Raw genomic sequence first — 13116 nt, 5'->3', positions numbered from 1 at the left:
ATTTTGCCTTCAAAATAAAGTTTTGTTCCATGCATACTGAAAATATAGGCCTATAAAGTCAAAGGAAAATCAAATGATAATCTTATAAAACAAGGAAGTCAAACAATAGCACAGACTAAATATTTTCAGACTTTTTAGAATTATTAATTGAATAATATGAAATTGAGGCATTAGTTTGTTTTGCGCTGTTTTGAGCAGCATCTCAGCCGTCTAACGGACATTAATTTGAAAACCTCTAACGGAAGTAAGTGGCAGGTTATGTGGTCTCGTATTTAGGCAGTATTTGCTTTACCTTCTGAACAAGTGACAGGCTTACAGGAGGAACTTTTTTTTTTCTAGCTTCGCCTTCTCCTCTTGATCATGGAGGCTCGGGCACATTTCTCCCGTGAGGAAATTAACAGCACGGTGTGGGAAGTCCCGGAGAAATACACACGGCTCAAACAGATAGGGACCGGGGCGTATGGCTCTGTATGGTAAGTGTCGTTTAACGTTACCTCAAGCTGTATGAAGTGTGTTTACGCTGTATGATGTGTGTGTCGTAGTTGGAACCGGACTGTGTATGAATACTGTTTAGTCGGAGCCCAACATTCATTACCGTTAGCTACATTGGCTGCATGCAGCCTGTGTTGGGCCTGGGTTATGGTTATATCCTGTAACGTTAGTGTACTGTAGTGTACGTTACACCAGTACACTGATGGCACAGCGATTCATGTTTAAAGTTATAACACCTGACACCTTATAGAGCATCCTACCAGCATGTGCTAGGACGAAGACTATATATCGCATAACACGTACGTTTTAAACTTATATGTATTTGTCTAGCTATACAACAATAGAGGAGATGTAGCTATTTAGTATGTCAATATTAAAGATGGCCACTTTCCACGTTCATTTCTTAATGCAGGTACATACAAGGTACATTTTGGAAGCCACATTTAACAGATAATGGGCACATTGCATAATACATATTTAAACAGCATATTGTATATTTGCATATAGTACCATAGCAATTAAATGACATTTTAGGGATCAGGGGGTCATGCGTCAAGCCATGGGGAAACACAACTTTCAGTGTAATAATCATTTGATTTGTTTAAGCAAATAGAATAAATACATTGGACACACCCTACATCACTTGACATTATTGATTTACAGGTACCATATTGTTTATCACGCTGACTACATGAAATCAGTGTTAGGGTCAACAAAGGCTGCAATTTGGTGATACATTTGTAATCAATTACATTTTTGATATTATATATGATCTACTATGATGTATTAGTGATCATCTTGAAAGGTCAATTGACTCCGAGGACCCCCTGGGGGTCCCGGACCCCCTGTTGAAGATTCCTGATCTAGACTATAACATATACATTTTATAAATTGTAGCACCACAAACTGGATACTTTGATAATTCCGTTGCACATGTGCTGGATGACATCCATTGAACATTCACTTTCAACATTTATTAAGAAAACACTGCATTATTGCCAGTTTTGTGTTCGGCCACACTCAGTCTAAGCTTTGTTATTTATCCCATTGAGGGTGTTTATACTGACTGCGGTGTGTCTGTTGTCAAATCTGCAGATATTGGCCTGCTGACTGTGGTTAGCAGGGTTTTAAGCATTATAGTCTGGGAGTGACGGTCTGTTAAGCTTATTATGCCTGACCTTTTAAAAGAAGCTCCATCTGATGAACTTTGATCAAGTCACCACCATTATCTGTAATTCTGCCAAATTGCACATCTCTCATTCATCGTCTTGTAGAAATTTGCAAACATGGGAAAAGAAAGAAATAATAAACCGAGGCATAACCAACAGTTTCATAACTACTGTATGTGTGAGATGTACTGTATTTATTGTGGATGCTTATCTGGCATGGATCAGCTGCTGCATGTAGAATTGACGTTAATATCCTACATTAGTGCATCAACATTGTCAACAACACTATGCACAAGTGGTGTGTGTAATGTGTGTTGGTGGATGTGGCTCCAAATAGCCGAACAAGCCTGTCCTCCTACGATTTGGTGCCCTGCAGATCACTGCAAACATGCACATCACGAGTTGCCAAACATTTACATATTCATACTTAATAAACCACAGACCCCTCCACTCAGTTAGAGAATGTGTCCCACTTACAGTTCCTCCATCTGAGAACGTCTTTGCTGTTTGAGTGAAACCTCAAAATAGACCGTCCTGTCATTTTCTCACTGCTCTGACTTCAAAAGAGGGAAATCATAGTGATACTAGGACGCACAGGCAGACTGGGAGTGCAAAGCTAATGACTTGTTTTCCATTATTCATCACAGCTCAGCAATAAATGAGAAGACTAAAGAGAAAGTGGCCATCAAGAAGCTCCACAGGCCCTTCCAGTCAGAGATCTTTGCTAAGAGGGCCTACCGAGAGCTCCGACTGCTCAAACACATGAAGCATGAAAATGTAAGTAGATAAAAAACGAACACATCTCCTTCTACTTCTTTTTCCTTTAACAGACTGTAGATTTGACATTTTGTTTTTGAACCTTTAAATACCATAATCATTTTGCATTTTAGATATGATAATCCTGTTAATACTTGAGCTCCTCACGTCTGCTCCCATGTCTCTGTATTCGTCACGTCGCCCTTTCATTCCAATCAGGTGATAGGACTTCTTGATGTGTTTTCACCTGCCTCAAGCCTTGACGAAATGCAGGACTTGTGAGTATTTTTTGGCATATTAGCAAAGCCCTCAGGCAAAGACAGCCAACGCCTCTTTTCATTAGAAGTATGGACATTGGACAAAAAAGTATGAAGCAAAGGTCTGCTGTAATATCATACACTATACCGCTAAATGTATGTGGACACCTAAATAGCACACCCCTGTGTAAATGCTGAACATGTCATATTAAAACCACGGACATTAGTATGCTGCAATAACAGCCCCCGGTATTCTGTGAAGGCTTTTCACAAGACTTTGGAACCTTGCTGCAGGGATTTGCTGCCATTCTTGCCACAAGAGTAGTAGTGAGGTCGGCCACTAATGTTAAGCAATAAGGCCTGGCTCACAGTCGCCGTCCCAATTCATCCAAAGGGAATGAATAGGATCGAGGTCAGGGCTCTATGCAGGCCAGTCAAGTTGTTCCACACCAAACTCTGAAAAGCATTTCTTTATTTCTCTACAGTGTTGGGAACGTTACTTTAAAAAAGTAATTAGTTATAGTTACTCAGTACTTGTTTCAAAAAGTAACTGAATTAGTAACTGAATTACTCTATAATAAAAGTAGCTCGTTACCAGGGAAAGTAACTATTTGCGTTACTGTTAAAAAAAAGTTGCTCCATATAAACTTATATGACACACATAGGCCTACTTTAAACCACATACCTGCCTATCATACGGTTGACTTCAGCCTGTGTCATAGGTTTTTGTTTTGAGGCAGAAAGATCTAGCTTTTGCTGCTTGGAGGACTTTGCTCCGAGTCCTTCTTTGCTAGAGGATGGCGAGCTATCATCTGTGGTGGAGGTATCGGTGTTTTGGCCACTAGCTTTAGATGCGTGTCGTTGTGAGATGCATCATTAAATTAGAGTTGCTTACAACGGATGTCGACAAAGTCTTCGTTCCTGGACATAATGTACAGATTACATGCACGTTCTTGCCTTTGACCACAATGAATTTGAAGTAGTGCTTATATCTCCACCTTGAAAACGCCAACTTTTCATCGAATTGCTCCTGACTCGCCATCTATGCTGCTTCATCGAATCTCTGTTTAGCTTGCGTGTGTGCTGCCGTGTGTGTAAAAACACTGGCTCTGATTGGCTACCATGAAACATGACTCTGCCTTAGCCAATCATAATCGCTTACCTCGTTATTAACCCACCTCCTCACTAGCTGCGTGCCAGGGTTGCGTTCGGATTACACAGTTTATTCAATCAGTGCATAGTAACGCACCGCATTTAATGTCCAGTAACGTTAACGGCGTTGTAACGACGGGAAAAGTAATTAGTTAGATTACCCCGTTACTGAAAAAATAACGTCGTTACCTAACGCCGTTCTTTTAAACGGCGTTATTCCAAACACTGTTTCTCTATGGACTTTGTGCACAGGGACGTTATGTTGAAACCGGAAAGTACCTTCTCTAACTGTTGCCACATAGGTTTTATGATCTTATTCAGCCCTAAATTAGACTTTTGCAGCAGCAAATTAGGAGGATACTGCAAAGAGGAAGAGTATATTGAAGGTTTTATGAAATATGAGTGTTATATAAACATACACAAGTACCCTAAGCTCCTTAATCAAAGTATAAAAAGTCATGGATTACAGCATTAACAGGGTGTGGCTAAAAACACAATAATCACTCTCCCTCTCTTTTTCTCAGCTACCTGGTGATGCCTTACATGTTTACTGACCTGTCGAAGGTGCGAGGTCATCTCACAGAAGACAAAGTCCAGTTTCTCGTCTACCAGATGCTCTGTGGACTCAGGGTGAGCTGGGAAAAGCTGACCTTCTAGCTTAGAAACGCACAATTTTATTATGAAACATAATGAGAACATTAGTGAAACATAATTATAACTTATTAAAACCTCACTGAATACGTTCCAAGGTTATCATGTAACACATTCATGCCAGAATTGTACTGTATTTTAATATATGCTACAATAAGTTTAGAGAATTGTCTGCACTTCAATTATATGCATGTGTATATATATATATCAAAGATTCAAGATTCAAAATCCTTAATTAATCCCACAATGGGGAAACTCTCAGTGTTGCAGCAGTAAGGGATAGGGGAAAAGTACAAGACACAGATATAATCAAACAATAAAGAAATATAACTAAAGAGAATAAATAGTAAAACTATAATTATATAATGAAGGGTGCAGTGGAGCGTCAACATTTTGTGCCTTAAATGAGTTAATACAACACAAATATACACAGTTATAGAATAGAAGAGAGGTACTAAACGTTATTTGAAAAGTAAAGACAGATTAATGCAATATAATAAACTATATATACTATATTAAACTATATTACAGAGTTGTCAAGGGAACTCATAGTGAAAACAGGCATACTAATAAAACCATTATGTAAACATATAGCATAAATACATTTTGGATGTGACTGCAATACTAATGTCTGCTACCTGCTCTGTCTCTCCCTTTCTGCAGTACATTCACAAGGCTGGAATCATCCATAGGGTAAGTACAAGTCAAATGTCACTGTAGAGAGTTGACATTCGAGCTTAGGTAAAAAAATAAAAAATAAGATTTATCCTGGGAAAATTTTGACCTATGATAAATGTTTCTTTACAGGCTATTATGAAGCACTTGGAGTGTGTGCAGTGATTTGTACTGTACTGGCTCAGATAACAAACACATGCACTTTCTGTACTGCAGACATACATGGGAATGTTGATTTCGTTAGTAATTGTTATTGACTAAAATAAAACCCTGCCCTAACCGGTAGGATGAGTTGACTCTCCGATGTCTGACTGCATGTTGAGAGATGTTAGGCCACACCCGTCAGCACCAGTGCTAAGTGGATGTGTGTGTGTGAAATCTCTTTGATGCCCAAAGACTTAAAACGTTGCCAAAAAGAACACAAAAGTCCAAAGACATATAGTACTAATGTTTGCAGCAAGATCTACTGTTAAATCTACTATTTTTTTGTTTCCCTTGCAGGGAAGTAGTAGATTTTCAGACACACTAATGGTTATGCACTGTTATGAAAATGTATCTTGAGCATTTACAGGACAATGTAGCCTTTTTTCACGTTTTGATCAAAACATAATTACCTAATTATTAACTAAGCTATAGTTTGTGGTGGTTGAGCTATGAACATGTGTTTTAGATCAGCTAACTGTGTGTTTAGACTGAAGAAAATATGAACATGCACACTCTGATTCAGTCAGTGTTACCCTGTTTTTACTCTTGTAATTCCTAACACAGTTTAAGGTGTTATCAACACTCACTAACAGTGCCACACTTATCACACATTATGCCACAGTATTGTATGAGTGACTCTGCGGAAATGCTGCAGTGAGTGTTATGGTCAGCTCATAGTTGAGTCAGACCATTGAATACCTGTTGAAAATCCCCACAGTATTCAGCCATTGAGGCATACAGTTGAGCCATGTTAGGCCACAGGAACTACAAGCACTAAAGCGTGATTTATGCTTCTGCGTTAAATCTACGTCGTGGCTACGTACTTAGGAGACACGGAGACACGGACCCTACCGTAGCCTGACGTGCACCTCTCGAAAAATGTAACTCCATGTTACAACTTTAGGCCACTTACGCAGGTTATGGCGAAAGCTCTAAGTGGGCCTCGGCAGAACCATAAATTATGCTTAAGACTGCGTTTCCACCAAGCAGTCTGGTTCAGTTCAGTTCGTTACACATTAGAACGGTTATTTTTGCGTTTTCCATTGTCAAAAGTTGTGGCTGGTACCAGTAGAACTTTTCCTATCCAGAACACTGATTCGATACTAAAAGGTGGAGCTAGAAACACTGCAGTATGTTGATCGATGCAGACGTTCCTCTTCATCAGTTCTCAGTGCGTGGCTGTCTACGACTTCCAACACATGTTCGAGCAATGCAGGAGGAAATGTACAAACTAAAAACAACATGCTTCTTACATGGTTGACGCAGCTATTACCTTCCGGTAACAACCCCGTCTACATTTAAGAGTAAAGTCTGCGGTGGAAATGCAAAACAGATCTGCTGTTTAGGTGCATGTCCGTATGAGTTACATACAGGTTCTAGGGGTACTATACTGAAAGTGTTGTGGCTTAAGGCTCTTCCCGATCCCAATTTTGAAACTGCACAGTACAAACACTATAATTTGCTGTTAATCACTATTTGCAATAAGTTACCATCACTCAGCTCCTTTTCTTTTACAGGATCTTAAGCCTGGAAACTTGGCTGTAAACCAAGACTGTGAACTGAAGGTTTGTACTTTTAATGATTACACAAGAAAACATGACAAAGCTGAAATGATAGGGTTGCTGCGGCAGCAAAATATTAGGATTCAGCAGGTACAAAAGAAAAGTAATGAATACAAGATATACTATCAAATTAGCAATATATGGGAAACCGGATATGGATTTTTTTTTTAGGGTTGGGTACCAAAACCCGGTTCGACCCGGTTCCTACGCAAACGGTAGTATTCGGACCGGATTAGAATGGAAATTTTGGTTCATCATTTTGGTTCCGACTGAAATATTTTCTCTCTGTTGCTCCAGACAGCGGCAGACTCTTTTTTCTTTCTCCCTTTTAAGCCGAGTGGTGCACGTGCCCGCTCGCGGTGTGAAGCATGTGTCCGCACTATTCCCCCGACATGCACTCTACAATCACTGCTGATAGATTGGTTTTTGTACACGCTCCGAAACGGACGTAAAAATATCACACTTTCTCTGTAGTCTCAACTCAACAACAATGATTTTGTTGTTACTTGTTAATAGTGTAACTGTTATTTGTTAAATTATTGTAGTTAAGTGTTAGGTATTGTAATTTCCCTTTGCGGGATTAATAAAGTATAAATTATTATTATTATTATTATTATTAGGTGACTTAGGTTTACTTATTATATATTTAAGTACTTTAAAACGTTAATATATTGTTAAATTGAAATAATTTTCAATTTAAAAAAAAAAGAAAAGAGCCTTTCTTTTATGGAGTTTTCAAGAATCGGTTTAGGAATTGGTTAGGAATCGGAATCGTTTTTAAAAGTACCGGTTTGGCATCGGAATCGTCCAAACGGTACCCAACCCTAGTTGTTTTGTTACTAGACAGATTTGATTCTTACTTAAATGTTAATGTTATTGATTTATGAAAATATCTTTAAACATTGGAAACATTATGGACAATATCAATCTATATATTCATTAAGTGTCCACACATTTGGCAAGCATGTAAACCCCTTATCAAACAATAAATTAACTTTACAGATGTTTGTTATGCACAGTGTTCATGTTCCAGACTGTGATCAGTTTCTTGGCTTCCAATGCAGATCCTGGACTTTGGTTTGGCTCGCAGTACTGATGCTGAGATGACAGGCTACGTGGTGACACGTTGGTACCGGGCACCTGAGGTCATTCTGAACTGGATGCACTACACCCAGACTGGCAAGACAATTCTATCCGTCCTTCCTTTCATCACAGTATTGACTTGGCTTGTTACTTTTTGCTGTTTGTCGTGTGAAAACATCCCAACTCCAGTTACAGGGATTTTTTTCTTTAAGAGGTGGCTTGTTTGGTACTTTATGGGTCAGCAGTTTTTATCATCCTGTCATTGGTGTGTGAAATGCATTTGAAGTTGCATTGGTATCATTTGGACAATAAATCTTTTTTTCCCTTAATCTGTTAGCAGTTGACAAAGATGGGTCTGACAGTAGCCCGGTAGTGCTCAGACTCAATGACAATGATAAAGCTGTCGCTGCAGTGAAACTGACTTTCCCAGGATTTATGTTTCTTTAGGAGATAGTGGTTTTGCATTTTGTAAACAGCATCTACCGAATGGGATGTAACATAAAAAGCAACTCTGGCAAGTTTGCACCCTTTGTAGGATTGTATTACTCACCAAGTATTCCCCAATATAAACAGCACAGTAGATTCTGCACTCTATTGTGATTAAGGAACTTTGCTGTGGCATATAAATGCCACCTTCCTTATTTGTACTGCACTGAGCTTAAGTAAAAAAAAAAAACTCGTAGTGATGTGTATTCTGCATAGGTTCTCACTCAATTGTTTTCTGCTTTTTTTTTTTTTTCTAGTGGACATCTGGTCTGTGGGTTGTATCATGGCAGAAATGATCAATGGAAAAACCCTTTTCAAAGGGAGAGACTGTATCCTTTCATTGGCCTTGCCGGTTTATTGGACTTTTGAAGCCTGTGTAATGCCAGATAATGGAGATTTTCAGTATAAGGAAATGAATATGTAATGTAGGATTCTGAAATGACAACACATTCAGTTTTAATATCACTTTATTAAATCATTGTAATATAAAGGTGATTAAAGCCACTTGATTAAACAGTGACAGTTTCATTTGATGATGGGCACTATAAATCAGGTACAGAATGGAAAACAAAAGGCAATCACTGTATATTACATGCAGCAAAAATATTTGCTGCAAGCATATATTCTTCAGGCAGGATCCAATGCAGCTAATTCTGCACTATATTACATACTTTTTCTGCATGTTTTATATTGACTTTTTAATGTTCTTTTTTGCACTTGATGCCCTTTACTTATACATAGCGTCTCCTAGCAAATAAAGCTGTCACTTGTGACTTAGTTTCCTTCATTATTCTGTTTTATGGACCTGCATGGAAACCCTACTTTTCACTGCTTCTGAGTGGACGTTTGCTTATTGAACCACCAGGACATCCAAGGTTAAAAAATCCTCAATTGTAACGCTTTATTACCAGACATGGACCAGCTGACTCAGATCATGAAAGTGACTGGAGTACCTGGAGCAGAGTTCATACAGAAGCTGGACAGTCCAGAGGTAGGACAAATTACTCTGTCATAATTATACATGCATGTTATGAGACTGGGATGTTTTTTTTATAAATAAATCTCTGATTCCAGTGGCTGACATGTTGCTACTACTCATGACCTTTTAAAGCTGGCAAATTAAAAAGAATAGATTAATGCATAAATAAAGTATGAATTGATTTCCCCAAGAGATTAAGAGTGAAAATGCCTCATGGTACACTAAATCCTTCACTGAAACTCATGAAACTACTATTAACAACTCCCGCTAGTTTATGATTAGTGGACCTCTGACTTTTTGCTTTCTGCTGGAGGACTAGGTGTGTTTCCACCTCTCTTGCTCCTTTGACTTCCTTTAAACTCACATACATTTAATTATTGGTTGTTATTACTTTGTATGTTGCTCATATTATGGAATATATATATATATATATATATATATATATATATATATATATATATATATATATATAGTAGGACAATGATAGAGAGGAGATAAGGGGTGGGGTGGATTTACCATCTTGACGGTACCGAATACATCAAACATATTACTGTATTGTAAAATTACTTGTTAAAAATTCAAATAAGAAAAACTGAAGAACAAGTCCCACTAGCAGCTCACAGAGGTTACAATGTACTTTACATCCAACAAAAACAACATACTGGATATTTTGCCATTCTTTGAGCTTTACCAGTAGTGGGAGTAGAAATATAAACAATGTCCTATGGGTGGCACTAGAGGAGAAGTCAGGGCATCAACAAAAGCATGGAAGGGGTAATGGAAAATAAAGCTATTTAAAGACATGGAAATAAAACAGACATTTTATCCACAGGGCACCACAAGAAGAACCACAACATAACTTTACCAATCAGTCAATCTGAAACAAGTTAAATTCTTTACCTATTCCGTCATTATTATTATTATTATTATTATTATTATTATTATTTGTGTGTATTATATATATTATTGTCCTTTTCTATACATAATGAATGGAATAAAATGTGCACCAATCTCAAAATGTATTGCTTATCTAGACTTAAGCAGTCAGTTCCATGTTTTCATTTTTCCAAGGTGCAAAGCAAACAATCATATTAGTACAGAATATATTTTAAATTCAGTAAGTTAGATGATTAAATGAATGATTCATTAAATTTAGCAGAAACACCTGTATCATCTGCAGACTGAAGCAGATGATTTGTAAGCTAATAGCTAACAATCAATGTTTGTCTTTGGAGAATATGAAGTAGTTTATTATAAGTGATATATATATATATATATATATATATATATATATATATATATATTCATACATTGAATGGGATACAGTATGAGCTGTTGCTTTGCATTAATATCTAGTCAAATTTGGTTTTTCGTGCTTAATTTTATTTGTTCTTTCATCTTTAAACAACACAGGCCAAAACTTATGTTAAGGCCCTTCCTCGCTATCCCAGAAAAGACTTCTCAACATTGTTCCCCAGAGCCAGTGCAATGGGTGAGTTTAGCCACAGCCTTTTTCCTAAGCTTGACTGATCCACACGTTTTTATTTCTACCTTTTTATTACACTTCAGACACATTCAGCACAAGTACAGTCTTACTGCTGTCCACAGAGCTGGTCCGCCACAGCAGTTGGGCATCAAATGCTTGTTGTTGTCAGTAACAGTTAACAGTAATCATCTGTGTCATTTGCTTATGTTATTTTTGCTACGTTCTGTCTCTGAATGATGTAGTGACTCTCTTTGTACCCTGTTCATTTTAGACGTTGCGCCTACTGTTCTAAACAAACAGTACCAGGTAGGTCTAGAACAGGAGAACCTCTCTAGTTGGTATAATGTAATGTATCTGGCAGTAGTAGAATTCCTTCTTCTTTGTATCTTTTGGAAACAACTTAAATTGTTACATTTAATAGGCACAAAACAAATAGTACTTTGGACTTGTATGCATAATTTAATCTCCTGCTTCTGAAAAACTTGCAGCAACCTGCCAAATGGCTTATGTCAGTAAAACATTGACTGATGTACAATTTGATGGTTTTGATCAACTTGTTGCATTATTTTGTTTCACTGACTGTTTGCAGGTATCGACCTCCTGGAGAAGATGCTGGTTCTGGACGGAGACGAGAGACCCACAGCCGAACTAGCTCTGGAGCACCCATATTTTGACAGCCTCAGGGACCCAGATGACTTACCTAAACCTGCGCCATATGATGACAGCCATGACAACGCCACATTGTCCCTGGATGAGTGGAAGCGTAAGTGAAAAACAATAAAAAACCATATTTAAAGAAATTGCCACAATATAACCTATGTGCAGATTTGAGTCGTATATATCCTTATCAGTTATGGTCTCATTTATTTACAGTTGTTTTACAAATTTGTCAGAAAAGAGGCTTTTTAAAATGTATTTTTATGTTATATTAGAAAGATACTAATACACTCATTGTGCATACAGTAAACGGTGGAACAGTGTGAAAACAGTGAAACTGTATGCTTGAAGTGGAGATTTTCTTTTTTTTAAGTGTTTACCATGTAGGCCATATTGTATGATTTATAACTACGCAAACATCCTGTTTAGGTCTTCCGTTCATGTGGTATTTAATAATTTGTGTTAAAATGTAATATGGATTTATTGGCTTTCTGTTTACATTATTGTTCGAGTTGTGGACATGCAGCACATGCAGAAAACAAATGGTTTTACCCTTTTGCCCACAGGGTTATGCTTCAGAGAGGTGAACAGCTTTGTGCCGTTTCCACGGCGGGACTCCAAGAGAAAAAACACGCTGACTATATCTCCGTGACCTGACGAATGTCTTGTAGCGCTGATGCCCTAAACTACACAGCATACAGCCAATGGTGCCCTTGTATATTCCAACCATGGATTCACTTTATTTCTTTTACCATGGATATAATTTAGATTTTGAAGAGTGGTTATATTCAATTATTTTGTGCAATTGTTTCCTAAGTGTGGATTGCTCCTTATGTTACATATTCCCTATCAGTGTATTGTGACAAAATGTCACAGGGTTTACTGTAATATTGTTTTACAATTAAAAAATTAGACAAGATGTGTACAACGTTTTGTTTTTGCGGTAAATAGTAAATGTTACTGCCCGAGGTAAAAACAGCATTTTTTTTTTTTAATACGTTATTCATTAAAAATTATTATAAAGGGACAAAGTCTGGAGTTTGCCAATTAATACCCTGAAGACATGACCAGCAAAGGCCAAAAACAATTAACAGTTACTGTGTGAATCTCTAATATGTAACCAGTGTCAGCTGGAATGTGTGACAATGAAGGTGTGTATGATGCTGAAAGCAACTAGTTGTTTTATTCATGTCTCTGCTTGTATCACTTTGTAGTTCTTCACTTAATTACTAAAAAACACTTCACACAATTTTACGCCCAACCCGTGTGGATCTTTCCAGTATGTAGCAGCTTTTGAATATGTACTTGACTGGTACATTTAGAGGCTGCTGTGTGGTGTATAATATTGTTCATTATTATTACGGTTAGTTATTCTGTTTAATTAATTGTAGTGTGTGTGTGTGTGTGTGTGTGTGTGTGTGTGTGTGTGTGTGTGTGTGTGTGTGTGTGTGTGTGTGTGTAGACTGGTGTTTCCACTCTAGATTTAGTTCAGATAGTCATATAGTTT

General features: G+C 37.6%; 1 protein-coding gene across 1 annotated transcript; it reads left to right on the top strand.

The window, feature by feature from the left end:
- The first annotated feature begins 254 nt into the window (after positions 1-254).
- mapk13 (mitogen-activated protein kinase 13) lies at positions 255-12858 on the top strand. Its single transcript, XM_028582470.1, has 12 exons — positions 255-473; positions 2309-2438; positions 2637-2695; positions 4351-4456; positions 5141-5170; positions 6874-6921; positions 7983-8097; positions 8745-8816; positions 9399-9478; positions 10880-10958; positions 11542-11715; positions 12176-12858. The coding sequence occupies exons 1-12, from the start codon at positions 361-363 to the stop codon at positions 12259-12261; spliced, it is 1092 nt and encodes a 363-aa protein (XP_028438271.1). The 5' UTR covers positions 255-360; the 3' UTR covers positions 12262-12858.
- The last annotated feature ends 258 nt before the right edge of the window (positions 12859-13116 follow it).

Source organism: Perca flavescens, chromosome 7, assembly GCF_004354835.1.
Source record: "Perca flavescens isolate YP-PL-M2 chromosome 7, PFLA_1.0, whole genome shotgun sequence".
Lineage (NCBI taxonomy): Eukaryota > Metazoa > Chordata > Actinopteri > Perciformes > Percidae > Perca > Perca flavescens.
The sequence above is the reverse complement of the archived record's forward strand: the minus strand, read 5'-3'. Positions and strand labels throughout refer to the sequence as shown.